Here is a 23,945-nt window from a genome sequence, read left to right on the forward strand (position 1 = left end):
GCCACGAGCTTGGCGCGTGGTCGTGACCTCTGTGGAAGCTTTCAAGCTCTCACCACAGGCTATCTATCTCTTGAACTGTCCGGAAAACTTTGGTACGCGTTACATGCCTTGTGCTTCTCTATGTCATCCCATACACGGCGGTCCTGATATCCTGTGCGACATCAACGCCCTCGGAGTCTGTTGTATCGATCATGAATTGTCTGACCAGCGCATTTTCGCTCGCGTCAAACCTGTAAATCACCTTGTCTCTCATGGTCCTCAACACCTCCACATCAGTCAGCTTTGTTCTTCTCCCCTTTTCCTTCCTCTCATCCGAGATCAACCTCTTCTCATTGGCTCTTTCGGAACAGGTCAGGATCACAGAGATCAATTTCGCATCGACGGCTTTCACAAAGGTCAGATACTCGGTCATGACGAGTGTACCGTCCGGATCGTCACTTTGACATTCGGTGAATATGATGGTGCGAGGCCTGGACTCAGGATATGAGATGAGAGAGTCGAATGTCGCGGAGCGCTACAAGATCGCTCAGCTCCTGATTGCTCCTCGTATACACTGTAGAATATGGAAAGCTAAGCTCGTCTCAAGTTGGCTCACCAAAGCTTTCCGAAAGGGATGATATGCCAGGTCATCTCGTTCGAACAATGCAGCCGCAGCATCGATCAGAAGATGATTGTCAAATACCTTGGATCCAGGTAGTAGCTTGCTGAAAGACAAAAGTGTCATGTTTCGTCCATCAGTCGAAATGTAATGAACCGGGGTTTTTTTAATGTGGTCTGACCCACCTTGTTTCCTTGGCCACGGTGAGTTTACCGACTCCCGGAAATCCGTTGAAGATGATCACGATGGTGGAAGGCGAGGACATGTTCTGACCCTATATCGAGCGGAGCTGGCCGTCCAGCGATGACTGTATCACAATCTCCTGGCTTTGGACGTAGTGAGAAGCAACGATACATCTGATGTCTCTGTCTCCGCGATGTAATGAAATGTGGGGGTCGAGTCAGATAACATGATCGCCCATATGGCGGATTCCGTGACTCGATTTTACGAGCATGATGCTGCGATGATTTGGCTCGGATCCAGTCATGCCCTCGAACCGTCATACGTGGGGTCTGTCTTGCCTTGGATACCAGTCAAATCCGAGATGTCTCCCCTTTGAAGACGGATATGCATAGAGTGGCAGAGCGAGAGACGACCCCCTCTCCTCATACCACCGGTGCCGTAGTGGTGAGTTGAACAGATCTGGTTCAGAGCTCTTCAGGCACTGGTCGGGTCGCAACAGTGGATCACGGTCCGAGCGGCCGAGATCCCGAATGACTCGGAGACACGAAATCTAATCTCGTCTTCGTTGAAGCATTTCACTTCCAACGTTGGATTCATCCTCTCTTCATTTCGACACCTCCGTCGTACCATGTCCACCTCTGCTTCCAGCACCCGTAAGCGGACCACAAGAACGGCCGGTACTCCACAACAAAGACAGGTGTCTCCCCGTACAAGTTCAAGTCTCAGCTGGGCAAGATGGGCAACGCTCTATCTCCCTCCCTTGGTGGGATTGGCAGCGTATGCAATCTACACGTATACTCAGAACTCAGACCCGATATCCTCTACGAGTGAAGCGCGGGATCTACCTCCAAATGCACAGAAGATTGATCCGAAGAGCTTCACGGTGCTTGATAGCGTACCACCTCCGTATGTCGTCAATGGGAGCTCGGTGAGTTGACAGGATGCATGAGGAAACCGTCGCTGACTGCTTGGTCCTGTGATAGTTCTTTGTCCCACCAGGGATGAACGAGGAATCGTTGAAGGCCAGACCGTTTCATATATACCACGAATCGTTCTACGATATCATCGGGCCAGATCCATCACTCACCCTCATAGCTGAGACGGAGAAAGATCCTTTATTCCACGAAGCAGCAGTATGGCGAGTGATCAGATTCCGCAGGGTTTCGTCCCTTTCCTGCGGAGGTTGTGCTTGAATCTCCGTCCGGCTGATGGACAGTTGACAGGTATCCGCCCACGGACGAATTTTTCTTCTGCCAGAATGCAGGTGCGCCAGCAGCCGGTACTGGCTTACACAAATCCGCCATTGTAGAGAAGATCTCGTTGGCACAGGCGGAGGAAGTGGTGGAAGGGAAGCGGAAAGAGGTCGACGTGATTAGCGTAGAAGGGGATGTCAAGGTCATCAATCCGAATGGTGCGTTCAATCCATACTTCACGCTTCGTGGAACGTGTGCGCGTGCTAACGTGAGGCGGGTGATGGTGGTATAGGAGGGACCAATTTCCGAGGGAAGATCGTACTCGCTGGAGAAGGGCAAGGGGATCACAATCCTTCGGCTTTGTATCTCGTGGACCCGGTAGAGCCATACAAGACGACGGGTGAGCTGACCGCGGCCATACTTACTCTTTCTTCCCATTACAGTCGAGCTATCCATTCCATTCGTCTGATCGCTTTCGAATGCCAGAAGTGTTGACCTTTTGCCTCGTAGTAATCCTGAACAACTATCACGGCCGGCAGTTCAACTCTCTCAACGACATCGCTGTCAATCCGCGCAACAAGCAGTTATACTTTACCGATCCGACTTACGGTCATGTCCAGCATTTCAGACCTACACCTGGATTACCCAACCAGGTCTACAGGTTCGATGTGGATTCAGGGGCGGTGGGGGTGGTAGCTGATGGGTTGCATATGCCTAATGGTCAGTGGGCGTGGGCCTCCTACCTCGAGAGAGAACATAACATATCGGTGTTTGGCGTCCGTCGAAAAGGACACTGACGAGATGTCTCGTTTTCCAGGGATTACATTCTCTCCTGATGGCTACCATGCCTACATTTCAGATACTGGTATCTCCATGGTATGTCACAGACAGAGGCATAGTCAGACATGCTCCGATATCCCCTCTTGTCTATCTGTCAAGGTGTCAGCTGGAACTAACGACGCGGATGTCAGGGCTTTTGGGGCAAGAATCACACCAGACCCTCGACGATGTGAGTCGCGATGCGAGTTTCGCCAGCTCCCAGTGCTCTCTGGACCTACCGATCCTGACGTGTCGTCTCTCACGCAGATATCGCTACGACGTCAATGCCGATGGGACATGGAACAATCGTCGTACATTCGCTTTTGTAGAAGTGGGCTTTGCAGATGGTGAGCGTCAGCGGCGATTCTCTGACAGACTACTCGTCCTACTCTATCAATCCCGAAATCCATGCCATCATAACGTCAATCCACTCTGATACTGACCCCCCATACCTGCGCGTAGGCATCCACACCGACACAGCGGGCAATCTCTACGCAGGATGCGGCGACGGTATCAGCGTCTGGAACCCATCCGGTATCTTGATAGGTAAGATCTTTGTAGGACACTTATCTGCCAATTTCCAATTCGCGGGTAAGGGGCGGATGGTCATTCTCGCAGAGACCAGGTTGTATTATGTCAAGTTGGGGGCGGAGGGGGCTAAGATTACGGACAAGAACTATTCGGAGCGGTAGATCCTACATGGCCTTGGTATCAACGTGATGGATGGGTCCGGAATAAGGATAACGAGCGACATGGCGGTATGGCCAGATCGATTATATAGATACATATCCGTGAATACCAGCTTTTTTTTATCTAATATCTCTCAACAAACATGATGTATACGGTACAGCACTGATTCCCTGTACTACTTACTTACAAGATAATAAGATTGAAAGCACAACGAAGGGTACAATGGAGGTGTTTATAACGATACAGATATTTCACTCATTCAATGTCGTCGTCATCACCGTCGTCGTCAGCATCTCCTAATTCGAACGCTTCACCAGCCACAATCCTCCCCCATCCCACTTGTGGTCTCTTCCCTGGTCCCTGTGACCGCGAAGAGGTGCCGACTCCTTCAACGCCTCCTTCATAGGGATTCCTGGTAGTCGGAGGCCTTAGCAGACTTCGTCTTTCTTCCTCATCTGCAGCTGGGGTAGTCGAGACGAGGACGGGTGTGACCTTGTCCACCTCTGGCATAGGGAATATCAATCCCACCACTCTACCAAGCATCAACCAGCTTGCAGTCCACGACAGTGTGACTACCGTCCAGGACAAATAACAAAGTGCGATGGTCTCCTCGAGATCTTCGCCCGGAGATGGAGGCGCGGCAGACTGTGCAGGGTTCGAACATGGTCGATTGGGTGTAGAAGGGAAAAGGGTGTATATCACAGCGGCAACTGCAAAAAAGAAGTATCTATTTAGCTCTATGTGTCACGCGCCATGACTCGTTATACTCACGAGGCCATAAGACAAACAAAGCCACTGCGCAAGCTACTTCGATCGCTCGGTCGTGTCGGAGTAGATGTGATCTTCTCTCCTGATCCGTAATCTTAATGTTCTTCTGGGAGAAGTGGATGCCGATACTGCATATCGCAAAGATCAGCACAGAGCGAGGAGAATGACCATTTAGGACACGGCGATTGAGAGAAACATCAAATGGGACCGAATGATTGGAAGATCATGCAACTTACCAGCCAATGGCGAAGAGAAGACTAAGGACGGCGACGACGAAGATGAAGATCCCGCTGACAGCTGTGACAAGGTGAATGAAAGTAAGTCAGACAAACAGAAAACGAGCTATAACCGAGAACGAACTCACCAAACTGCCCCACTTTGATACCGATGATTGAGGCACATGCTACCCCGAGTGAGCAGATAGCGAGGGGGATATAGGTCCCCACTCTCCCTTCTGCAAACTTATCCCTTTTCTTCGGCGGAGAGGGCATGTCTGTGGATTGTCTCACAGCATCCGTCGTGACAGCAGAAGACCCGGGCATTGTCAGATATGACTCTTCGTTTCCAGGTCCCAATTGTGGATATGCCGATGATGTAGCGATCAAAGGGTTTGTAGGTGCAGGTGTCCCATAGCTCCTGATTGCTCCCCTACCTCCCTTAATCGAGGTCGAGATCGAAGCTGTCGGCGGGGTAGATATTGAAGATGGACCTAGATAAGGTGAACTGGGTGGAGAAGCCAGAGCCAATTCCCACATCACGAATCCTTGACTGATTCCACCTTTCCCAGCTCCGCCGGATATGCCTTGTGATTCCGATAAAGATGTTGAAGAAGGCGACATTGAAAGATAGTACGAGGGCGACAGGGCTGCGGAAAGAATGACGAGTAGTAACGCGAGAGTGGCGGTGGAGAGCAGATGAAGGAGGGTGAGATCGAAGGTGAGCAAGGGGCAAGTAGGGAGAAGGAATTCTGGGAAGGTGGGGGAACAGACACCTTGTTCAAGGGTGAAGGCGGAGAATGCCATTGTTGCAGCTGTTGAGGATGAGGGAGTACGACATGGTGTCAGTCGAAGGAGATGGTATATCGTACGAGGGCCGATGGAAAGAGCAAGTGAGGATGAGATGTCAGCCGAAGCCTTGGTATAGAGACTCGTGATACGCACACGTCCAACAGATCCACAGCATAGACACGAGAGTGAACTCCAACCGATCGATGTATACTCTCCATGGTCGTGGTAGCAGTAGACTTGCGGTGCGTCTGTTTTGCAGGGGGCCAGCGATCAGGAAAGAGACCAAGATACACAGTCACTACTTAGCGATAACTCCGCATGGCCAGATCTCGATAAGAAAGAAAGGAGAAGGGGGAAAGATGAGACTCACAACACTGCAACGCCTATCAGACCTGTCGAACCCAGTATGACAATCAACCCCCTTATATCCCCTGGTCTCCCGCTATACATTTCTGCGCCTGATCGAAAAAGCAAAACCAGACATATCAGCCTCCGTCGGGATGTAAGATACCTCGTCCCGACACCTCTTTGATCCCAGGAGAAGGATCAGTGAAGTCGAGACGAAACACGGACTCACCACCTGCGGCGGACGGGGCAGAACTCGCAATAGCCACGCCCGACAAGGTCCCTACCAGAAGATCGAGAGCCCATCTCGCCTGAGACGCCGTGAGTAAGGAACTAGGCATGAGGTGTGGGGAGGGGTAGGGATCGATGGGCGATGGGCGATGATTACGATACAGACTCGAGGTGTGTTCTTGTCAGTCGAGTAGAACAATGATGATCATGAGACGATGGATGATGATCCACTGACGCACATGTGATTTCAAAAGAACAAGTTGGTTGTGTGTTGTTGGTGGACATGTCCGTCTTCTGAGCGTCGTGTGTCCGGAAAAGCTCGGGAACCGGTTACAGGATCGACAATCGTCTGAAATGGAATTTTGGATTTCTTGATCATGATGACCTGCGCTACATGCACCACACCTCTCGACTGATCATCATTCATCTCTTTTCTCACCGTACCACTACCAACGGGACCCACCCACTCGTCGTGCCTTTGCTCACTCCCTTGCCCCATAAACAAAATGTCATCGTTCGGAAGTCCCGGTTTCGCTCTCAGTAACAAAGTGGCCCCTCCTCAACGAGGTTCTTTCCCTCTAGATCACGATGGTGAGTTGTCCCCTCACCCGGGGCAGCTCTCAATTCTATCACCAAGCGGTAACGCTGTGAGATCGGGCAGAAGATCTTTGACACTTCCGATGTGTGACAAAGGGTCCGGTGCTCATATGCTTTGTATCTAGGCGAATGTAAATCGTTCATGATGGCCTACCTGAAATGTCTGAAAATCCACGGATCGAATAACGGTGAATGCAGATTGGAATCGAAACGATATCTCGAATGCAGGATGGACAAGTGAGTCGTCATTCAATGTTCCCCGCTCCTTCGTTTCAGGCTTGGCTAGACCTCCGCTGCACCTCCGCACCTCGCTAAATTTCAATCACGACTATACAGCAATCTCATGGCCAGAGATAACATGTCAAATCTCGGTCTAGGCGATGTAGTCGATCCCGACTCAGCAACGACGTCTTCGACTCCTTCGACAACAACAGATAACCCTGCATCATCGATTCTCCCCACTGTACCATCATCAACTCGTCCCACGGGAGAGCCTACAACGAGAATATAACATCGCGCTTTTCTGTCACCAAAACCACCCTCTGCTTCTCGCCGTCACTTCTACTTCGCCTTCTACTTCCTGTCTTCTCTTCTCACCCATACTTCTCACTTCCTCCCACATCTCTTTCAATCGGCCTAGATCATCCAATAACTCGGGCCTATGCGTCTCCTCACTCAGATAATAATGAAAGCGATCTCTGGGAGACCCTTCATGATCCTCTTCAATCTCCAATGCTTCAAGCTCCGCACGCAATCTCGCCGCTTGGTCCGATAGAATATCAACTTGATTCCGTCGACTTCGGGCTGCTACAACCAGTCGTGAGCCAGCTTGGAAGACGCATTCTTCAAGGAGCTTGGAGGGGATGCGAATGATTTAGCTATAACGAAATGTACGATGAAAATCAATCACGACTCACTTTCACATCCTTCACTCGCTGTGCCAGCTGTCTTTCCCTCTCCCGGAGCTCAAGCACGACTGCGCACATCTCCACATCCACCTGAAGCTGCTCCCTGTACAAGATCATCAGAGAAATGGCCCGTCATGGTCTGTGACCAGAACCTCACGGAGCTAGTCTTCGCACATCTCTATAGTGCTCCTTGTGTTCAAAAGAATGTCTGTGGATCACAAATCATCAGCCCGTTCCCGAGAGTCCTCACAGGCCTACCAACCTTCTTGCCACAAGTATCTGTTTTAGCTCTCCATGCCCATCTCTCTTCCCCGTTCCATGCGGGTTCGTCACCTCCCATTCCATCCCATTCTCCTCAACGATGACATCAGCTCCATCGCTCGCCGTCCTCAACATCTTCGGCGCTCTTCCTCTCACGCGCCATATTGTCGCTCTGTCCGACGTCGTTCCTGCTGTTGTCGAATGAGCCTCCCTTCGGTCCCCACGATGGCCCACTTCGTGATCCTGGTCGGTCACCTCGTCCCCAGGGCTACGATTAACACGGTAGCTATGTCGAGACCAGACGTCGGAATCGTTGCCAGAAGGATTGGTTATAATTGACAAACGTTTGCTGTCGGCTCGAGGATTGGCCGTAAGGAAAGAAGCGCGAGTAGTATTGAATCCCGCCATTGGCTGATGCAGATGGCGAGTGGAAGCTGACGGGCTTGGTGAAGCTGTTAAAGATGTCAGCGATATCTAAGCGGCTCCGCTAAATACTTGCCTGATAAGCCTCCATCCAGCTCCTCGTCCACTTCCTCCAGATCTCTGTATGGGCTTTCAGCAGGAAAGACAGCTGGCAGGCTCTGGCAGCCTCTTTGGTCCACCCGACTTACGGCTCAATCACAGTGGGTACGGTGTTCTGTTTCTTTCTCGTCAAAGCCGATCTTAAACTGCTTGGCCCAGGTCCACCCGTCTCTGAATCCGAAGTCTCGTAGGCCGTATTTTTTCGTCTATAACAAGATTAGAAACAGGATAATTCCGCAAGGTTACTCACGAGACTAGGCCGAATCCTCCTTTGAGCGCTTGCCCTGCCCTCTCGGAAATTTCCTTGATCGCTCCCTTCAAGTTGTCTTCCCCATCCTCTTCCTTGATCGCGAAATCCTTCGATACAGTCCGTTTCCTCAGCACACTTCTGTCATGCCGCTGACCATTTGCTCCACTCATGGGTGTCGGTCGACCTCTTCTCCTTGGCGAGCGCTCCAAACTTTCAGCAACTGTCCCATTCCACAGTTCCGCCAATCTCCTTGCGCCCATGAGATCCCAATCCTTCTCCCTTGACTTGAGTATACCTCTTGTGTACGCCTCCAGGTCGGTAGTGATAACATCAGGAGGTGCAACAGAGCCGACTTGACCTTCAGGGATGATCATGACCATCCCAGAATCGCTATCCTCGTCATCAGCTCGAAAACGCAGATGGTGTTCTCTTTTCCGAATAGGCGTGTCTTCCGCAGCTCCGCCCTTGAGATTGGCCTGCAAACTACTCGTAGCTTGAGCGACACCCGAAAAGAGCAATCGATGAACTTTGAGTGCATCGCCGGGGGATCGGGTACGATCGGCAAGGTAGTGGTGATTGAGATTTCGGACCGAAGATACATTCAGAAATTGTGATTTGTTGGGTGCTTTGCCAACGGATGTTTGGTAACCTGCCCAAGCATTGAGAAAGCGTCGTATGCTTGTGAAGGGATCTTTGGGTAACTATACATATCAGCCTGGTGCCCAGTCATTGATTCTCACCTTCTCTACATCAAGCACATCCAATTCGTAGTGTACACTGGTTACGGAGCTCAACAGTGCGGCTAGCGTCTTCGGATCGATGCATCCTCCCGACGTTTCTTTCTGCTTGCGGGTCAGATTACGATCCCATTTTTGAGTGCCATCGACTCACTTCTAGCTTCAGTGATTCTTCGTGTTCCATCCCCATAACTCTTCTCCACTGAAAGATAGCCGCCTTGGTCTCGTCACAGAACAGTCCATCAATCTCCATGTCCTCCCTGTTCAGTCCAAACATGCCCCAGAGTGCCAAAGCGGATTGAATCAACTTGACCAGCTCGATAACGAGATAAGTGAAAGGATCGCTGTTGATCGCGTCGTGGGTATCTTGTGCGGCAGCAAGCGGGCTGGCTGACAAATTGTTCGATGGTGAGGACGATGGAGACGTGGTTCTAGACAAGGGAGCAGCATGAGCGGGAACAGGAATGCGATACAATTCGTGGAATTTTCGTCGAAGAGCGGGTCTACGAGACGACTGTCAGTGATAGTACAGAAACAGAAACAGCATGCACGTACATGGGGCTCTCCAGACCTAGAAAAGCTCGTCCACCGCAGCCTAATCGTCGCAGACCGGTGTTCACGATAATATACGGCTGAGCCACACGGAAGTCTCCTCCAGGTATGGGATTGCTACAAGTGGTGGTGGTGTCAGTCTAACGAGATCTCTGAGATAGCTCCCAGACTAACATATCCTGCCCGAAAGCCGAAGGTGTAGTCACAAGCAATGTTCCGTGTTCAGTCTGTAATGGATGATCAGTATGATATACTGTGTCCAAACGCATATGTGCGCACCTTGCGAGGCGATGACTGGGTTTCAGACGCTAGAAACTGGGTCGCTCGCGCAATCTCATTGGCAGCTTCTCGGGGTGAGAGGTCGGGTAGCGGTACGAGGAAGTAGGCAGAGATCTATACGAGGTAAAGCGATATCGTCAGCGAGCGTTTGCCCGTTAGTGCGGCATGCATCAGTCTGACTGCGACTGACATGTTCCGTGGGTTTGCCAGTCTGCGTGACGATGGTGTGAGAGAAGTGTGTTCTAGAAAGGAACCTGACTGTGGAGTCAGGAAGGATCTATCCGTTGACCGCTGCAGGAGCTCGGCTCACCAGTTCCTCAAGGAGTAAAGAGCATAACCTGATAGGACGACCTCGCGATCCACCTTCAATCTGCCCAGTTTCGACAGCCATTTTCCCTCCAGTTCCTCTAGAGTCCTGTCGGTGGGAATGAGTAAGCCATTGGTAGGCGCTGGACCGATGGATGATGGGGCTGGCGTCGGGAATCTGGACGGCGTCGAAGGTGTGGGGGAGAGGGAAGAGACTGTCACGGGGGACAAGACGAAAGACATGTTGCGCGGCGAGCGAAATGCCGAGCCATAAGTGAGCTATCTCTGCACAAAGAAGAAAGGTTTGGGCTATATGCTCATTTCGAAGATCTGGTATAAGAGGATTGAAGAGACAATGACAGCAAGCGAACGAATCGACGAATCCATGTATAGACAACCGAACGATCTGCCCATCAGGTGGAGGTCTCACCTGAAGCGGCGAGGTCCGAGCACGTGTAGGAGTAAGATCGGATTTTGATCCCGTTCAGAAGATCATGCACTTGTTCGACGCGATCCGTTCATGTTTTGAGAGTGACGCGACTTTTGATATTGTATGTTCTTGTCTTCTCTCTCTCAAACCCTTCAGCTTCTATTACACATTGCGTACCTATCCTCTCTGCGATCAGTCGTCAGATAATCTCGTCTCCGGCTCCATAGTCTCTGCTCCGACCGGCACAGCATGTTCCGCCCATCCACACGACATAACCTCCCTTCCTCCTCATCCAATCCCGCGTTAGAAGTCAAGCTCAACAAGCGACAGTCTGGTGTAGGATCTGGGGGACCTAGTTCACGATGGCCCTACCGATTAAATTTGTGAGTGAGCTGGCTCAAAAGGGAGTCCCATCTCCAAACCTGGAATCCCGGTGACATGTCCACTCTCCGCAGGAGGAAAATGGCTGATACTTGCGACTGCTGGCCCCAGCTACGACCATCCCCCGACTCTCGATATCACGCTTGAAGAATTCGAAACGTTTGCCATAGCTCGTCTGCGTGTCTTATCTCATATTGAAACACTGTCTCATCGCTCTTTACCCTACTCCCAGATTGCCAGCGGTATCACAACGTATACCAAAACACATTTACCACTTGCGAGTAATACTGCCAGGAACGTCAATCTTGATGAGGAGAGAAGAGGGGACGAGATCGGACATTGGGTTCTGAGACTTGCGTTCTGTCGCAGGTCAGTGATCAATGTAGAACAGCGCAATCATGCTGTCGGTAGTGATTGTTGCTGATGACTTCACCCATTCAGTCCCGATTTGCGATCACGATTCGTCCGATCTGAAACGGCCTTGTTCAAGAATCGATTCGAGACAGACGACATTCACGAACGAGCTGCTTTCCTCCGATCGTTGGAGTTCGACTGGCAAATTGTCGACGAAAGCGAGAAGTCAATTTATGCCACGGAATTGAGAAGTTGTATGAATTGGGGAACGAAAGATGATCAGTTCAAAGCGGAAAGCTGGTTCAAGGTGCGCTGAGCGTCGGTTACGTTCACACAATTACAGTTGAATTGATAATCTTGGGCTGCACGGTAGGTTCCATGGTACACCGTTCCAGATCTTGTTGGAGGAAGAAGAGTATTCATTCGAGCGGGGATGGCATACGTTCCTCAGAGTCTACCAATATCCTTGGTTCTACAAGCTTTCGCGTCTAGGTTAGAAAAAGCTCTCGAGGTGAGTGGCTCGCGGAATCGTGATTCGGTCTTGCCGCCTCAGCATGATGACAACTGACCATCTCCTTTCCCACAGCTAACGGCCAAGAACCTTCCTCGACTAGACGAAGACGAGCGATTAGGTCCCGTGATTGATCATCTCGCTTCCTCATTCTTGTCAGGTCTCGGAGCGTCAGACTATCAACCTGTAGAGGGGAATGGTTCGAGTTCAGTGGTCACTGCCGAGATGGTGGACGATGTTGCGCGAAAACACTTCCCACCGTGTATGAAGAATTTATACGACAGACTGAAGAGGGATCATCATCTAAAGCATTTTGGGAGATTGCAATTGGGTCTGTTCCTGAAAGTGCGTTTCTCACTCTCCGTCGAGGTACCTCAAAGCTGCTGAAGTGGCGGATCGGGAATTGACGTGCAAGATCATGTTGTAGGGACTTGGTCTTCCTCTAGACGAAGCCGTTGTGTTCTGGCGAAGGATGTACGGCGCTACCATGTCCGACGACAAATTCAATAAGGAGTACAAATACAATATCCGACATTCGTACGGGCAGGAAGGGAAGAGGGCAAACTACCCTCCAAAGAGGTGAGTCCACTACGAGCACCTCGCACTTGCGTTTCTTGGTATTCCCGTGCTCACAACCATTTCTTCCAGCTGTCAACAAATCCTCACGTCGAATCAACCTGGTACTCAAGACTCTCATGGATGTCCGTTCCGGCATTTCTCCCCAGAAAACTTGACATCATTTCTTTTGACCTCTTACCCACAACTGGATCGATCCGGACCTGAGATGAGGGAGATTCTCGACTCGGTCAAATCGGCGCATTATCACGTGGCCTGTACAAGAGTGTTTGAGATCACCCACTCGATCAAAAAGGGTGAAGGACTGGGTAACGCGGAGAGTGTCAGTCATCCCAACAAGTGGGCCGACAGAAGTCGTGAGCTTGAGAAGGAAGTCTTGGATGGGATCAAGAAGAAAGAGGACGGGGATGACATGATCATGGACTAAAGGAGGTGCTTCACGGACCGGAAGTCAACTTTCTCCACGTCTCACCTGCTGGGTGATCATCATTGTCATGCATGTATGTATCTCTAAAGATCAACGCGTGGTCATGCTCGACATTCCCATGAGGCTTCAATTGACCTAGACCTTCCGACCATCCGTCAAATATGACTGGTCCATGTACTCTTAACATACGGTAGCCGAAAGATCCGAAGCCAATAACGTCTTTTCGTACCTCGCCGAGTGTCAAGGCTGATCACGGGCAGACGGGGGGGGGGGGGAGGCGGGACCTGACTGGGGGCTCGCTTAATAGGTATCATACGCTGCCCGACGAGTGGACGACATCGTGGTGTGGTCAATTCATATGTTGGGCGTGGCGCAACTCGACCAGCATGTTCTGCTTCGCTCATGCGACCCGACTCCTTGGATGCCTGGATGGTATGACGTGTGATAGATAGGGAACAAACGTACGGATCCGAGCGCCCAACATGTCTCACATGATTGAGTCTGATGCGAGATGCACCCAAGTTTGCAATGCGTCTGCCTCACATGCTTTGTGGAAAAGTGATACATACAGTAGTGCATACATAAGTTGCAGAGTGAAAGAGAGAAGATCTTCGTTTTGGGCTCCCGAGCAATTGTCAGGGCCAGTCGGTCGGTTGCCACCTCGGGTAACACATACACTCACTCAACACAACCAACTCGACCTGATTCTCACTAGCGCTTTCACTTTGAACCCTCACCATTTTCATCCAAGTTGTATCTTGCAATCCCCTCACACGCATCGAGGACACATCAAAGACCTTGACACCGGCATTGTACATTGCCCAGATTCACGTACACGACCTCCTGCAACGGAAATAGATCGGAAGGATGACCAGATTCAAATTCGCATCACCATTACCATTCTAAATCCAGGTGAGTCGGACTCGCGTTCCACTCACGGAGCAATCAATCGACTGGCGGCTAGCTGACCCAGATCACTTCCTTCTCTTACCACCACCTTTGTTCGCCCTACCTTTCGTCCTTCAGTCGCCTATCAAACGTCAAAAGAGTCGTAATATCGTCTCTTGACGGAGAACCAACTCTCATCACGACGTTCTCAGCACTTTGGTTTCGCACCCGACACTCGGCTCCAAAGACAACATGGTCCAACCTCATCCTCAGTTGACCGCCAGTACTCAAGCGGGGCCTTCCACTCCCACTCCACCAGCACGCAGGCCGCAGGGTGCAAGACGTCGCGGCATTGTTCCCGGCTTGTTCATCGCCAACCCTGACAACTCGGACGATGATGGATCACCACCCAAATCAGGTAGTCAGAGTCAACGATCACCGTCTCTTACAGGAGTTTCCCCCGTCAGCTTGTCGAGCTCTGGGAGAGGTGGTGCCGTTTCCGTGTCCATCCCACAACCAACCTCCCCCGCTCTGAGTGTGAGAGATCGCGGTCCTTTACCTCTACCGTCGATACCTGCTCCACAGTCGTCTCCCCTGCCGTCCATCTCGGCTTTTCCTAGTCCCCAACCTTCAGCGCCGATACCTTCACCTGCTCCTATAACATACGGACGTCCACCAGAAGTCTTCCCAGTTCCTCCTCAACCCCCTCCTCAACCTGAACGGCACCTGCGTCGGGCTTTTACTACTCCCGTCCCAGATCAAACCGCCAGACCGCAACATGAAGGCAGGACAGCAAGTGGATCAAATGTCCATCATTCGCCTTCACGTGCACTTCCTCCTCTCCCTCCTATTCCTTCGCCTCCTCCACGCTCCGCCATACCATCGCCGCAAAGCGGTCACTCGCCATCAGGATCAACACCATATTCTTCAAATCCCTATCCGCCGCCTACGCCTTCTTCGTTCCACTCCGACAGCAGGTCGCAAACACAGGGCCGCGTCGCCAGCCCCGAGGATGCTCTCAGTCCTGCAGCAGGTAGTGAGGGTGGCAGTATTATGAGTGTCGGAATGGGAAACAGGAACCGGTCAGGATCAATGCAAGGACATCAGGTCAGATTACAAGTCACGACCGATAATGAAGCGTTTCACTTGGTGGATATCACAGGGATCAACACAGCTGAAGGCATTAGAGAAAAGGTGTTCTCCAAGGTGATTACCTTTCACATGGGATAAGACTGACCTGTTGCAGCTGCGAATACGTGACGAAGATCATCCCACGTTCCTGATGTACCGTACAGAGATTGGCGAGCCGGCCGACGAAGTCCCAATCCTTCCAGCAGCGTTGCTCAACCTATGCTCAACTCAGGGCGATTCACGGGCGACTCTCAAATTCCTTGTCACGCAGACCAAGGTGCCACCTTCATCCGCTGCTTCGGTCATTCCGCCCGTCAACCAAAACCTTCCACCCTATCGCTCGGCAGCCGACACGAGACGAGCAGAAATGTCTCCTATCACCACAGACCTACCACGTTCCTTGCTCAAAAGGGCGTCTAGTCGGCATTCCAAAGAGGGCAGTGCGAGCAGTGCGAGTGGGGAACTCTTGGAACGTGGAGGGCTCAGCGCGAGCGATTGGAGCGACCTAGGAGCCGACGCGGAGGAGTGGAATTCTGCACAACTACAGCGAGGTACAAGAAGAAACTTCATTCACACTTCCGGTGTCAGACTTTCCAGCTCGACAGGAGGGTCCAGATCTCCAATCACGGAACCTTCGGCAGGAACGAGCTCGCCAGCGATTCCTACACCCCCCGCATCCATCACCGCCCCTCCACCTAGAGTAGCTTCTTCCCACTCATCTCCCTCGAGTCGCCACTACGAGTCTCGATCGCCATCTACACCTCCCATGCTTGTTGCCAAAGCGTCCAATGCTACGCCGACCCTTTTAAACCGCGTCAATGATATCCGGGACGATGTATCGTACAACACATCAGCTGGCCCCAGTCGACAAGGTCTGGGCCTGAACGTAGACAATGATATGGATCCTGAAACTCGCGCTCTCATTGAACAATTTCAAAGAGAAGAACGGGAAGCTCAACAAACAGAAGAAGCAGAAAGACGGCGGCAGCTGGAGCAAGATGAGGAGCTTGCGTTGAGGGAACAGCAATCTGAGAGGGAACTATGGGAGATGATGCAGAGGGTGCAGTCCGAACAACGACAACGCGAGCAAGCTCAAGACGAAGCCAGAGCGGTGAGACTGTCTCTGCCTCAGTATCGTTCGTCTGCTAACAGAATACAGCGAGAGGTTGCGGCGGAACAACAGCAACAAGAAGAGCAACGACAGGCGCTCGAAGCCGCGCGAACTGCTTGGGAGGCAGATCAGCGTGAACAGCAAGTGCGGGCGCAGAAGAATGCACGATTTCTCACCTTTGAGCGAGACCGACGTGATAAACAGGAGTTTTATCGAAGTAGAGCCCGTGTGGGCGCGCCCATCGACGAAACGGCAACTTACGACCCCAGCTGGAATACATCCTACGATCGACCCGAATCATCCATGTCAGCGAGGCGGCCGTCCGATCCCCGCTTACCTCCCAGGCAAGCGTCTGGATCAGTACCATCAAGACAAGGCAGTACCCAGCCTGTTTACCAATCGCCACCAGGTCAATACACTACCGAGATGCCATATCCTCAAACTCTGCCCGCTCGTCGACCATCTGGTTTCCCTCAACATCCATATGCCGAAGCTTCTCACGCGCAAGAACGGCTGAGTGATCCAAGACTACAGCAAGTCACCGGACGCACCAGTCAGATCGCTCAGCGTGGTGACACTCGCATTGCACATCCCTACGCCTACACTAGAGGTCAAAGTGGTGATAGCCTTCAAGCTCCATCGTTGCAGAACGCCAGATCAATGGATAATCTTCGTCTTATAATGCCACAGGGCGCACTCCCACATCCACCGTATGGTGTTCCTCCTCGAACAGCGATGACGCCCACCCCGGGTTACCCTGAGCATCGATCATTGCAGTCTGCAACCTATCGTAGTCCATCGGTGGACAGAGCTCACGAAGGACGTTACCCCGAGCCGTCCCACACTGTTCCGTCACGAGTTCCGAGTGTACAGATTCCGACAATCGAAACAGGAATGCTTCCCTTCCCCTCACCTTACCCTAGCAGTGCTAACCCCGCTACATATCAACACCAAGCCCAGAGCTTCAGTGCGTTTCCGCGGCCCGTACGCGGGAACAGCTACGATCGGGAACCGCTTTCTGCTAGTCGGCCGCGAACTATTCATTACGATCGATCACCACCTGGTGCCACTTCGCCCGAAACAACAACCATTCCTCATCGTCCTTCGTCATACTACGATGAGGTGAGTCCACCTCGCGTAGCCCGTACTTCCGATACCGATGGTTACTTCCCTTCGACTGTCCAGACACCCACATACGGTCGACCGAGAAGCGGTTCGGTCTCCGTACCTTACACTTCTCCTTTGCCATCTGTCAATGAACCGAGGCGAGTCAGCGAATCAAGCATATATGATGATAGGGACTCACAGCTCCCCTACACAAGCCCCTCGCCAGAGTCGTCATGGCTGTCAGCGAACAGATACGGTAGATCTGAGTCAGATACCTTGTCTGTCGCTGGAACGGTCAGTTCCGATGCAACCGTTCGAGCACGGGATGAAAGTGATTCGAATGATACGGCGAAGGCTGGCATGTGGGAGGGCCATATCAGGGATCTGATAGGTCGAATGACTCCCGGGTTAGGAGAAGATACAATCAGGACCCGAAGTGATGAGGACGAGGCGACTTTATTCCTTTCTGCACCGATGAACGTACACGACTCTCCACGATCCTTTTCAGGAGAGCTGAAACCCTCTCCGTCGAAGCCGAACCTCATCGTAAACACCGCAGCGCTTGACATGGAATCGTCCGACATCGTCAGGTCAGCCACGACACCCTCAGACAGCGCGACGGAATCGGAAGGTACAGGAGAAGGCACTGGTGTCAGGAGAGGAAAGTCTTTTGCAAGGCCTAAAGACCCCAACCAATGGAATTTCCGTCCTGAGCCTGAACAGCTGTACGAAAATCTCGACCGTGTGTTCCCCAAAATTGATCTGGATCAACCTTTTGTTCATGGAGCGGCGTCGACACCCACCACTCCAGCTAGCGAGACTGCTTCCAAGATGGAAGCAATCCCAGTCATTCATCCTCGGCAACCCGCCCTCTCGCCTGTGGCGGAGACCACTCGACCGGGATCTTTCGCTAGCTTCCGTAACAAATTCAACAAGTCAGAGGCAAGGCGATCAATCAGAGTGGTCGCTGACCACAAGCGACGGACGCTCCAGCGTGAGGTGAAGGATGAGGATGTAGTGGTCCAGAAGAAAGCTGCACCAGCGCCCGTTGAGCAAGTGAAGAAGGTGGAGAGGAGGAGAAGTTCGAGCATGTGGGATCATAAGCTCGTTGAAGTCACGCCGTCGAAGTTGGCACAGGGACAAGTCCCTTCTTCCATCCCTGAGTCTCCTGCTGCAGATGGCAACTCAGGTAAGTGACTCTTTCCTTGCAAGTCATCCTCTAGCGGAAGCTAAAAGTCTGTCAATCAATAAAGGTACCGTCAACTGGGTCAAAGGCGAATTGATCGGAAAAGGATCGTACGGACGAGTTTACATTGCTCTGAATGTGACCACGGGAGATATGATGGCGGTGAAGCAGGTCGAGCTTCCGGCTACCGAAAATGACAGGAACGATAAGAGACAACAGGGCATGGTCAAAGCTCTGAGAGACGAGATCGAGTTGTTGAAAGACCTCGAACACCGAAATATTGTGGCGTATCTTGGTGAGTGAATCGTTGAATGCAGTGGCCGATCGGCTGCCCATGCGAGACTCACTAATCACATCTGTAGGTTACGAGACAAGTCCAGAGTATCTCTCCATGTGAGTGTAACCGTATGAAGGCAAGGGCCTCGTGCTGATGTCGGGTATGCAGTTTCCTCGAATACGTACCCGGTGGTACCATTGCGTCGATCTACCGTACACCCAATCAAGCTCGATTTGAGCCTCAATTGGTCAGATTTTTCACCGAGCAGGTCTTGGAGGGATTGGCGTACCTTCATTCGAAGAACATCTGGCACCGGGTGAGTTTTTACTCATGGCATTGCTCCCTTGGGCCCGGAGCTGACAAAGATGTTGGTGACCTTATCTAGGATCTGAAAGGTGACAATATTCTTGTCGACGGACAGGGAATTTGTAAGATATCTGATTTCGGAATCTCCAAACAGACTTGTACGTAGATTGGAATCTTAACTCAAACAACCAGATATCATATTGACTTGTCCTTTTTCATAGCCGATGCGTACGATTCATTCGGCCAAAATACGAACATGAAGGGATCAGTATTTTGGATGGCGCCTGAAGTTATTCACTCGTACAGTGAGAGGTCGTATTCCGGCAAAGTCGATATATGGAGTTTGGGATGTGTGGTCCTCGAAATGTGGTCGGGGAAGAGGCCCTGGGGTGATATGGAGCAAGTGGCAGCGATGTTCGAGGTGAGTATCCCATATTGATCAGATGTTGTGGTGGTCTCCAAAGGTTCTGACATGCCTTGCACCTGTTTAGCTCTTCAACAAACGTGCGAGGCCACCTCTACCACCCGATATCCATCTGTCAGACACCGCCCTAGATTTCCTGTACAATAAATGTCTAGCGACAGACCCTCGAGACCGACCCATGGCGAGAGATCTGCTAGAGCATCGATTCATCAAGGAGAAGGACAAGAAATGGACGTTTGCGGAGAGTAAGATCGGGAAAGCTGTGGCCAAAAGGGGGGCGAAGACTGTCAGGACGTAAAGCGGACAGGAAGCGTTGTAGTACGAGTGGAGCTTGAGGCACCACAGGCGAGGAACAAGGGGTTCGTTGTGAAAATGTTGGCAAAGAGGAAAGCGTTGAAAACGCTTTGTGTTTGATGTCGACTTTTCAAGGATCGCGACTGCACTGCACCTGTCTGCAAATCGAACCAGGTTCAGAGTGCAGTGACAGGTGGTTCGAATCGGAATTACGAGGCGTGCAACGACAAGTACAGTTGTGTATATACGGTAAATGAGTGTTCTAGTATAATGTTGTTGATGACATCTCCTAAGACGGAGCGCTGAGGCAAGGACGATCAGTCAGATGATCAGTGTGTAGACGAGATACTGCCCCATGTCGACCATGCTTCAAGCTTAATGAAAGCTCCTTGGACCGTGTTGTGATCGAGAGAAGAATGCGTACGAGTACTGGGCGGACGCGACCCGGTAATTGCTAAATTTAACGGCACCATCACACTCGATGTCAATCAATCGTGTTCAATCCATCAATCAATCACCTGGCACGGTTTTTCATCCCGTTCATCACTCTCTTCTGTCCTCTTCAATGTTATCAGATTGATTGTTTTCCATATCGCGACAGGACCCTTGTTGAGCAGCTACGACGTCCAACAAGCGCTCTTCGGACCGGCTTGTCGATCTGAATCAGATATCTTGGTCCGTCCATTCCCTTCCCCCGAACCGATTCAGTCGATATACAAATCCATCTGTATCTCCGTATCTGTGCAAGTCGTCAAAGGACAAAAAGCAAACAAACATAACGGGGCACGATCACACATACGAATGCAATCACTATCGCCTCACGAAGAAGAAGGAGTTGCGATACAAGAAGAATAATACTTTAGTTGAAACCTTTTTCGGGGTGATCATCAATCTTCGCAACACCACGATCAACCCAATCACCCATATCAAACAACCGAGTCCTTTCCCGAAACCGAAATCGATACGGGAACGGGAAAACACATCGCTCTCGATCAAAAGTCCCCTGCTTGACCCAACCCCAGAAAATCAGGATTCAGGACTGTTCGTATAGCCTGGCTCTGTTCTGATCTCTCGACGACAAACTTTGTCAGAGTTCACACAACCAACCAACTTGCGTCACTATCACATCTCAGATATTCGTCCTTCAGCAATCAAGGGTCTGACTTGCATCTCGCCGGACGACTACTCACTACTGCAGCGCATAGCATCAAAATCTCTGCTATTCGGATCAGGTGGATTTCATTTACCGTTGGTCACGGGTTTCATAGAGGGTTTGGACAGACCTCAATATGGTGAGTTGTACCTGATCTCCGCTCTCCATCCGTGTAACGATCCCTCAGTGAGAGACTCGTCTGTGAGGAGAGGAAGAGGAAATGGTGTGGAGTCCTGTGCTCTGGTCGAGACGCTGGAGACTAGCCGATGGAAAAGCTAACAGGACGGAGTCGTCTCGCTACACAGGGTCCCGCTCCTCGGATGTTGTTCAAGATCACCGTGTTGGGTGACGGCGGGGTGGGCAAGACTGCTTTGACAGTACAAGTGAGTGCAGGTCATTCTCGCAGACGTGCAAGCGGAAGAGGTTGGTTACTGATGGGGTGTACGAGTAGTTCACAATGTCTTCATTCGTCGAGGTCAGTGATAGACAGCTTCGTTTCGTAACGGACTGGACTATCATCAATGAGACAGGAAACGCACGCTGACAGAATCAGTTCACTCCTCCGTCGACTCGAAATGATTCCTCTTCGTCTAAAATCAACACTTCTTCACTTTGTCCCTTGCAGACATACGACCCGACGATCGAAGACTGTTATCGAAAACAATGGGTGGTGGACGACCAACCGTGTCTGCTAGAAGTTTTAGATACGGCCGGACAAGGTGAGTTTTGCTGATCTGGCCGGACATCGTGATCGTCGTCTGTCTGTTCCTGACTTGTTACTTGTGGTCCTCGCCGCAGAGGAATACACTGCTCTTCGAGATCAGTGGATACGGTGAGTCAGAGACCGCTTCGCATCTTTCCTCATCCTGAGTCCAAGATCATCGCTGATCTGAACTTATTCTGTGTTCTGTGTTCTGTCGCAGAGACGGAGAGGGTTTCCTCATTGTGTATTCGATAACGTCCCGACCGACGTTTGAGCGGGTAGAACGGATAGTCGAACGAGTCCTTCGAGTGAAAGAAGACGAGAACCAATATCCTTATTCATCATATCATCAACAATCACCCTATTCACATTCTCCCCAACATCAACATCAACAGCAACAGCAACATCAACAGCAACAAAGAAGAAGAACACCGATCGTCATTGTGGGTAATAAGAAGGATCAATATCATTCGCGGGAAGTATCGACGGACGAAGGTGCTTCCTTGGCGAGGAGTCTTGGATGTGATTTCTACGAGGCGAGCGCGAAAACGAATAGTAATGTAGAATCGGGATTCAAGAGTCTCGTGAGGCAGATCAAGGTCAATAAGAGAGGGGGTGGTGAACAAGGTGTAGGGGGAGGGAGCGGGAGTGGAATAGGAGGTGGAAGGAGGAAAAAACAAAAATGTGTCATTTTGTAGATTGTGAGAAACAGATGCGAAGCTTGGGTCAATGGCAACAGGGTCAGGAGGCGATGAACCTGCCAATAGATTGATGGCGTCGCGCAGGTCTGTAGCTCACGAGTTGTCTTCGGTATTTTGCGGACCGCTTGTGTGTATAGCCCACACGCGATTCCATTATCGCACCAGCCTGGCACAACGGAGCAATTCGTTTTGGGTTCAGCAACGCTCACGACGGGATATACATTCGCTATTAGATTATTGACCAATTCCAATCATTCCCAAATTACCAAATCGAGGCCCCCCAACGATCCTCACTACCATTACGCTTAAGCTTGACTGTCACTGCCTCCCCTATCCGTGCTCTTCTCTCTACCTGCCGCACGACTGATGGAGCGCATGACATTGTTGATAAGTCCACCCTTGTGCTCACGCCCGCGCTCGTGGTCATGTCCAGCTGGGGAGTGCTCCTTCGACGCTGAAGCAGATGGAGGAATCATGTTACCAGCACCGCTACATAATGATCCCCGTCAACCCAAGTAACGCATAGACAAGCAAGAGATCTACTCACCCTCGGCCAGTGTTGAGCCAATGCTCCCTGTCATGAGAGTGGACCTTGGCATAAGCCTCTCGTTCCTCGAGAGTCAAGGCGGACATGTCGATATGGTCTGTTGCGGAAGGGGTATAAACGTTTCCTGCACCGCCCTTGCCGGTCGAAACGCTACAGAATGGGTTAATCGATGGCAATTTCATCACGACTGAATGGAGCAGTGGGACTTACGGATGAGGGTGTTTGAGTTCGTCCGTATGATGCTGGGCAATGACACCGTCCTCGTATCTCTTCCTTGCGGCCTCCTATTTGCTCTCATGCGTCAGCTACTGTTCGTTGCCAGATCCCAACTACATATTGAGTGACCCCCCGTTCAAACTCACCTTTTCGAGGTCAATAGAATCGCCTCTCTCCTCCGAGATGTTACCGAATCCACCTCGACCGCTCGCATGGACGGCAGGAGCAAGAACAGGGGGCTGGCTACCTTCCCTTCTGAGAGAAGTGTCCCTGACCGCGCTTCTGCTTCTCGATTTTGATCTACTGATGTTGCCCACACCACCTCGACCTGTGGAGAACGCTCCCTCGGCCTGTCGACCTCGTCGATCGGCGATGAGTTTCTCTTGCAAAGCTTCTTCCTTGGCTTCTCGACTGAGATCTTCTCGAGTACGAGAATGGGACGAAGGTCGGATGTTTCCTGCACCACCTCGACCAGAGTGGGTGACCTAGATGAGATGGAGTCAACCTGATGCTTCTTCAAAAGCAGTGTATGAGAGTCCCGACTCACGAGGTCGCCGACTGGATGAGGAGACAACTCTCTACCTCGCTCGGCACCGGGTGCGACGGAGGGATCGATGCCTCGATTAGGAGATTCGAGCTTGTTGACCAAGTTTCCTGCACCTCCACGACCGGTGGAGATCTACCCAGGAGCAAGAAGACGGTTCAGCAATGGGATCTCCACCTGAGCATCGACGAACGCCCGGCCTGTGAAGCTGAACAAAGGGTTGGGTGATACATACGATGGGTTGTCTTCCGCGTTCTTCGGCGAGAGACATATTCGCTATGGGTGTGGGTGGTTGAAAGGTAAGCTTCCTGCAATTGACGTGGCTATGTCTTCTATCTGTTGTGAATGAACGCAATCAAATGGAGAGAGAAAGTGAAACGTTGTCAAAAGCAGTGGTCGATATCAGAAGATGGGTGGCAATAGTACGACATC

General features: G+C 51.4%; 9 protein-coding genes across 9 annotated transcripts; 5 read left to right on the top strand and 4 right to left on the bottom strand.

Annotated features, from left to right (window-relative positions):
- Nucleotides 1–118: 118 nt before the first annotated feature.
- IAR55_005386 (uncharacterized protein) lies at nt 119–863 on the bottom strand (the record flags this gene model as incomplete). Its single annotated transcript, XM_066948478.1, has 3 exons — nt 119–514; nt 596–704; nt 784–863. 3 exons carry the CDS (start codon nt 861–863, stop codon nt 119–121), a joined length of 585 nt encoding a protein of 194 aa, XP_066801046.1.
- A 546-nt stretch (nt 864–1,409) lies between these two features.
- On the top strand, nt 1,410–3,485 carry IAR55_005387 (uncharacterized protein; the record flags this gene model as incomplete). The annotated part of the gene is made up of 9 exons (XM_066948479.1): nt 1,410–1,709; nt 1,765–1,919; nt 2,005–2,192; nt 2,267–2,374; nt 2,485–2,694; nt 2,792–2,850; nt 2,946–2,983; nt 3,061–3,140; nt 3,256–3,485. 9 exons carry the CDS (start codon nt 1,410–1,412, stop codon nt 3,483–3,485), a joined length of 1,368 nt encoding a protein of 455 aa, XP_066801047.1.
- Nucleotides 3,486–3,738: 253 nt separating this feature from the next.
- On the bottom strand, nt 3,739–5,944 carry IAR55_005388 (uncharacterized protein; the record flags this gene model as incomplete). The annotated part of the gene is made up of 7 exons (XM_066948480.1): nt 3,739–4,193; nt 4,255–4,379; nt 4,488–4,548; nt 4,616–5,281; nt 5,412–5,506; nt 5,629–5,716; nt 5,836–5,944. The coding sequence occupies 7 exons, from the start codon at nt 5,942–5,944 to the stop codon at nt 3,739–3,741; spliced, it is 1,599 nt and encodes a 532-aa protein (XP_066801048.1).
- Nucleotides 5,945–6,340: 396 nt separating this feature from the next.
- Nucleotides 6,341–6,942, top strand: IAR55_005389 (uncharacterized protein; the record flags this gene model as incomplete). The annotated part of the gene is made up of 3 exons (XM_066948481.1): nt 6,341–6,425; nt 6,557–6,668; nt 6,768–6,942. 3 exons carry the CDS (start codon nt 6,341–6,343, stop codon nt 6,940–6,942), a joined length of 372 nt encoding a protein of 123 aa, XP_066801049.1.
- Nucleotides 6,943–6,957: 15 nt separating this feature from the next.
- Nucleotides 6,958–10,489, bottom strand: IAR55_005390 (uncharacterized protein; the record flags this gene model as incomplete). Its single annotated transcript, XM_066948482.1, has 14 exons — nt 6,958–7,284; nt 7,349–7,442; nt 7,497–7,547; nt 7,602–8,052; nt 8,100–8,143; nt 8,212–8,328; nt 8,373–9,073; nt 9,122–9,214; nt 9,264–9,612; nt 9,665–9,778; nt 9,836–9,888; nt 9,941–10,054; nt 10,131–10,194; nt 10,251–10,489. The coding sequence occupies 14 exons, from the start codon at nt 10,487–10,489 to the stop codon at nt 6,958–6,960; spliced, it is 2,811 nt and encodes a 936-aa protein (XP_066801050.1).
- Nucleotides 10,490–10,925: 436 nt separating this feature from the next.
- Nucleotides 10,926–12,925, top strand: IAR55_005391 (uncharacterized protein; the record flags this gene model as incomplete). Its single annotated transcript, XM_066948483.1, has 7 exons — nt 10,926–11,059; nt 11,169–11,426; nt 11,499–11,718; nt 11,785–11,922; nt 11,998–12,267; nt 12,350–12,501; nt 12,571–12,925. The coding sequence occupies 7 exons, from the start codon at nt 10,926–10,928 to the stop codon at nt 12,923–12,925; spliced, it is 1,527 nt and encodes a 508-aa protein (XP_066801051.1).
- Nucleotides 12,926–14,065: 1,140 nt separating this feature from the next.
- On the top strand, nt 14,066–19,653 carry IAR55_005392 (uncharacterized protein; the record flags this gene model as incomplete). The annotated part of the gene is made up of 9 exons (XM_066948484.1): nt 14,066–15,007; nt 15,060–16,055; nt 16,104–18,351; nt 18,416–18,643; nt 18,711–18,741; nt 18,794–18,941; nt 19,011–19,089; nt 19,153–19,352; nt 19,423–19,653. The coding sequence occupies 9 exons, from the start codon at nt 14,066–14,068 to the stop codon at nt 19,651–19,653; spliced, it is 5,103 nt and encodes a 1,700-aa protein (XP_066801052.1).
- Nucleotides 19,654–21,122: 1,469 nt separating this feature from the next.
- Nucleotides 21,123–22,203, top strand: IAR55_005393 (uncharacterized protein; the record flags this gene model as incomplete). The annotated part of the gene is made up of 5 exons (XM_066948485.1): nt 21,123–21,185; nt 21,254–21,277; nt 21,428–21,521; nt 21,601–21,634; nt 21,726–22,203. 5 exons carry the CDS (start codon nt 21,123–21,125, stop codon nt 22,201–22,203), a joined length of 693 nt encoding a protein of 230 aa, XP_066801053.1.
- Nucleotides 22,204–22,511: 308 nt separating this feature from the next.
- Nucleotides 22,512–23,784, bottom strand: IAR55_005394 (uncharacterized protein; the record flags this gene model as incomplete). The annotated part of the gene is made up of 6 exons (XM_066948486.1): nt 22,512–22,695; nt 22,754–22,903; nt 22,964–23,037; nt 23,116–23,454; nt 23,517–23,648; nt 23,749–23,784. The coding sequence occupies 6 exons, from the start codon at nt 23,782–23,784 to the stop codon at nt 22,512–22,514; spliced, it is 915 nt and encodes a 304-aa protein (XP_066801054.1).
- Nucleotides 23,785–23,945: the final 161 nt, after the last annotated feature.

Source organism: Kwoniella newhampshirensis, chromosome 11 (assembly GCF_039105145.1).
Source record: "Kwoniella newhampshirensis strain CBS 13917 chromosome 11, whole genome shotgun sequence".
Lineage (NCBI taxonomy): Eukaryota > Fungi > Basidiomycota > Tremellomycetes > Tremellales > Cryptococcaceae > Kwoniella > Kwoniella newhampshirensis.